This window comes from Cynara cardunculus (genome assembly GCF_001531365.2).
Source record: "Cynara cardunculus var. scolymus isolate 2C chromosome LG 2, CcrdV1, whole genome shotgun sequence".
In the NCBI taxonomy this organism is placed as follows: domain Eukaryota; kingdom Viridiplantae; phylum Streptophyta; class Magnoliopsida; order Asterales; family Asteraceae; genus Cynara; species Cynara cardunculus.
In genome coordinates this window covers 44,918,940-44,922,700 of record NC_037529.1, presented here as the reverse complement: position 1 = coordinate 44,922,700, position 3,761 = coordinate 44,918,940, and the positions used below count along the sequence as shown (strand labels likewise).

At 40.3% G+C, this 3,761-nt stretch overlaps 1 protein-coding gene across 1 annotated transcript; it reads right to left on the bottom strand.

Moving 5' to 3' along the window:
* Positions 1 to 305: 305 nt before the first annotated feature.
* LOC112506107 lies at positions 306 to 3,418 on the bottom strand. Its single transcript, XM_025110137.1, has 6 exons — positions 3,375 to 3,418; positions 3,085 to 3,237; positions 2,178 to 3,003; positions 1,239 to 1,865; positions 939 to 1,118; positions 306 to 770 (listed from the first exon to the last, which is right to left on the bottom strand). Exons 1-6 carry the CDS (start codon positions 3,416 to 3,418, stop codon positions 306 to 308), a joined length of 2,295 nt encoding a protein of 764 aa, XP_024965905.1.
* Positions 3,419 to 3,761: the final 343 nt, after the last annotated feature.

The window sequence follows — 3,761 nt, the reverse complement described above, 5'->3', positions numbered from 1 at the left end:
TTTTATTTACAAAATAAAAGACCCCAATAATTACAATAAACTAAACAATCTTGACAAAAGATTTTTAAAAACTCCACTCTTTCAAAATAATAATTGGCAACCAAATATAAAAGATTGGAACTTTGGAAATTTGAATTTTTTAAGAAGAACGAAACGAAAATATTGACTTTATTTTTATGTGAAATATTTCAAAACTTATTTGGCATTGCACGTACTAACTTGGTTAGCTACCCGCCGAAACGTGATCTAATCAGACTAATTAAATAAGACGATCTCTGGTCATCGAGGCTAAATCCTAAAAAGACTTAGTTTTCAATCAGGATCCGGTAATAAAGTGCTAACATGAAATCCCACAATGCAAAGCTGTCACAGTATTCCTTCAATTGACGTGACGCATAAGCAATGACCCTTCCTTTCTGCATCAATACACAACCAAGTCCTAATCGTGAGGCATCACTATAAACTACAAAATCCTCACTACCTTCAGGTAAAGAAAGAATTGGTGCATGTGTCAAACAATCTTTCATAGTCTGGAATGCCTTTTCCTGATCTTTGGTCCACACAAATTTTGCATCTTTGTGGGTAAGGGAAGTGAGAGGAACAGCAATCTTAGAGAAATCCTGAATGAAACGTCGGTAATATCCCGCTAGACCGAGAAAACTCCGAATCTCTGAGGCATTCTTGAGTTGCTCCCATTTTTGCACTGCTTCAATCTTGGCAGGATCCACGGAGATACCATCACCGGACACAGTATGTCCCAAGAATTGTACCTGACATAGCCAAAATTCACATTTTGAAAATTTAGCATAAAGTCGTTCTTTTCTCAACAACTCCAGCATCTGTCGAAGGTGTGTTGCGTAATCGGTCTCAGACTTCGAGTACACAAGAATGTCATCAATGAATACAATCACAGACTTATCGAGCATCGGTCGACATACTCGATTCATTAAGTCCATAAATGCAGCTGGGGCATTGGTGAGATCGAAAGGCATCAGCAGAAATTCATAATGCCCGTATCTCGTACGGAAAGCAGTCTTAGGTACATCCTCCTCCCGTACCTTTAGCTGGTGATAACCTGATCTAAGATCAATCTTGGAGAAGAACCTTGCACCTTGAAGCTGATGGAACAAATCATCAATACGGGGTAATGGGTACTTATTCTTAATTGTTACCTTATTGAGCTCACGATAATCGATGCACATCCAGAAAGATCCGTCTTTCTTCTTGACAAACAACACCGGACCACCCCATGGTGAAGTGCTCGGTCGTATGAAATCTTTATCCAATAGCTCTTGTAGTTGTTTCATCATTTCTTTCATTTCTGGAGGCGCTAGATGATAAGGAGTTTTCGCGATCGGTGCTGCACCCGGTATCAAGTCGATTCTAAACTCCACTTGCCTATCTGGTGGCAATCCAGGCAAGTCTTCAAGAAACACGTCCGGGTAATCACGTACTATTGGTACATTGTCCAGAGTCTTCTCCTTCATTTCCTTTATCGAATCTAGGACATACGCTAAGAAAGACGAGTATCCTTTAGTTAAATAATGTCGAGCCTTGAGTACGGAGATTAATTTCAGGTCGATCACTCGTTGTTCACCATAGACATACAAGAATTCTCCATTTTCCATCGGAATTTGTATCATTCGCCGCGAGCAAATGATTTTTGCTCGGTTCTTCGTCAACCAATCCATACCAATTACCACAGCAAAGTTATGAATATCCAATGGAATCAAATCGACCGTGAACTCATGATCATCTAAGTCTAATTTACAGTCTTTATAAACTTTATCAGCTTTGAGTGTTACTCCGTTCGCAGTGTCGACATTAAAAGGTTTTTCAAGCATGATTGGCACCAAATCGAGGTACTGAGTATAACAAAGTGACACAAAAGAATTCATGGCTCCCGAGTCAAATAAAATACATGCAGGTTTGTTATTGAGAAGGAAAATACCTGTTATAACGTCCGGTTCCTTCAATGCCTCCTCTTCTGTGATTTGAGAAGCCCTGGCTCGTGCCCTAGGCACTTCCCCCTTTTGGGTTGAAGTACCCATTCTCGTTGGTTGTTGTACCGAGGCTTTGCTTTCAACCCTTTTTATACGGGGACAATCTTTAATGCGATGTCCTAACATTCCGCAGGAATAGCATGCACGATCTCTCTAGGGACAATTCATCCTAACATGACCCGCTTCACCGCAACAAAARCATTTAATGACAGATCTATCCGTATCACACCGGCTTTGGTGTGTCTTTCCGCACCTCCGACAGTCTCTTGGTGTGCTCGACTGTAACGTGTAGGCTTGAGAAGGAGCACGAGGATTGTTCTGAGTCTGCGCCCCTCTTGGTGTAAATAGTCGTGATGGTTTATATGTCGGTGCTGAAAAGATCCTGTCAGTTCTTTGTCGTTTTGGTGTGGAAACGGTATCATCGGGTATCGTTAAATCATGTTCGCGGCATCGAGCATATTCGACAGCTTTACCAAAACTCAGAATATCACGGTTTGCAACGAAGTCACGGATTTCTCGTCGTAGCCCATCGACAAAATGGTCAATCTCGTCTTGGTCAGAAGTCATAAACCGTTGGGCAAATCGTGCCTTTCGGTTAAATTCAGTCTCATACTCAATCACAGTCATATTTCCCTGCTTCAGATCCATAAATTCTTTCTCAAGGCGTCTCTGAAGGTCCGTTGGACAGTATTGCTCAAAGAATAAAGCTCGAAATTCTATCCACGTCATATTCTCTTGGGTAATTGGGTCAAGAGATTCGAACGTATTATCCCACCACACCAGTGCTCGGTCGATGAACATCGCGGATGCGTACTTCACCTTATCATCATCGAGTACTCGAGTGATCCGAAACACCTTTTCGGTATTCTGTATCCATTGCATTGCAAGTACAGGATATGATTGTCCTGTATATTTTGTCGCTCCACTGCTTCGAAAGGTTTTAAATGAGACTCGTTCGATTTTGGTTCGTGGCACGTCGTCATTAATTGGACCCTTACCTCTATCATCAGGTTTTAAAGCATTATTACATTCACGATCTTCCGTTAACCGTTTCTCAAATTCACCTCATTGTTGTTCTAACGCTATTTGAAGGTGATCCGTCATACATTTCATGAGCCTTTTGGTACGAGGTGATATCGGAGCATTCTCATTATTATTGGTGTTACCCATAATATTTTTTCCGACATTGGGGTCCGGTGGTGTAAGGCTCGCCTCGTCGTGATCCGACATCAAGCTGAAAATGTAACATAAATATATCAATTATAATTCTAATCCCAGGTTCCCCATCCATCTTAGGTCTTTTCTATCGGTCCATATCCCGTATAGTCATCACTTAGTTACTATACAATGCTTAGGTTTAAGTCTAAATACCATTTCTGATATTCAGATCGCTTAAACTGCGGCTCCGATACCATAATTGTAACACCGGTTACGCTAATTCTTAATAAAAAGAAACTATTTATCCAATGGATTTTCCATAAAACAATCTCCAAGCAAATACGGGATATATGTTATAAATTTCCACCAAAAACAAAATAACATAGTCAGCAACCGACGATTTTCGGTACTATAAGTCGGATCCATAAAATACAAATATATCTACCCAAAAATATTATGTACCTAGATCCAACTCAAAACGATATATGCAAAACGAGTCCCAAAAAGATGTCCAAGATCTGAAATCCAACAAATAGATCTAAACTGTCTTATCTTTCCCTTGGGCATCTACCGACTTTCCTGAAAGAAAATTTATTATAA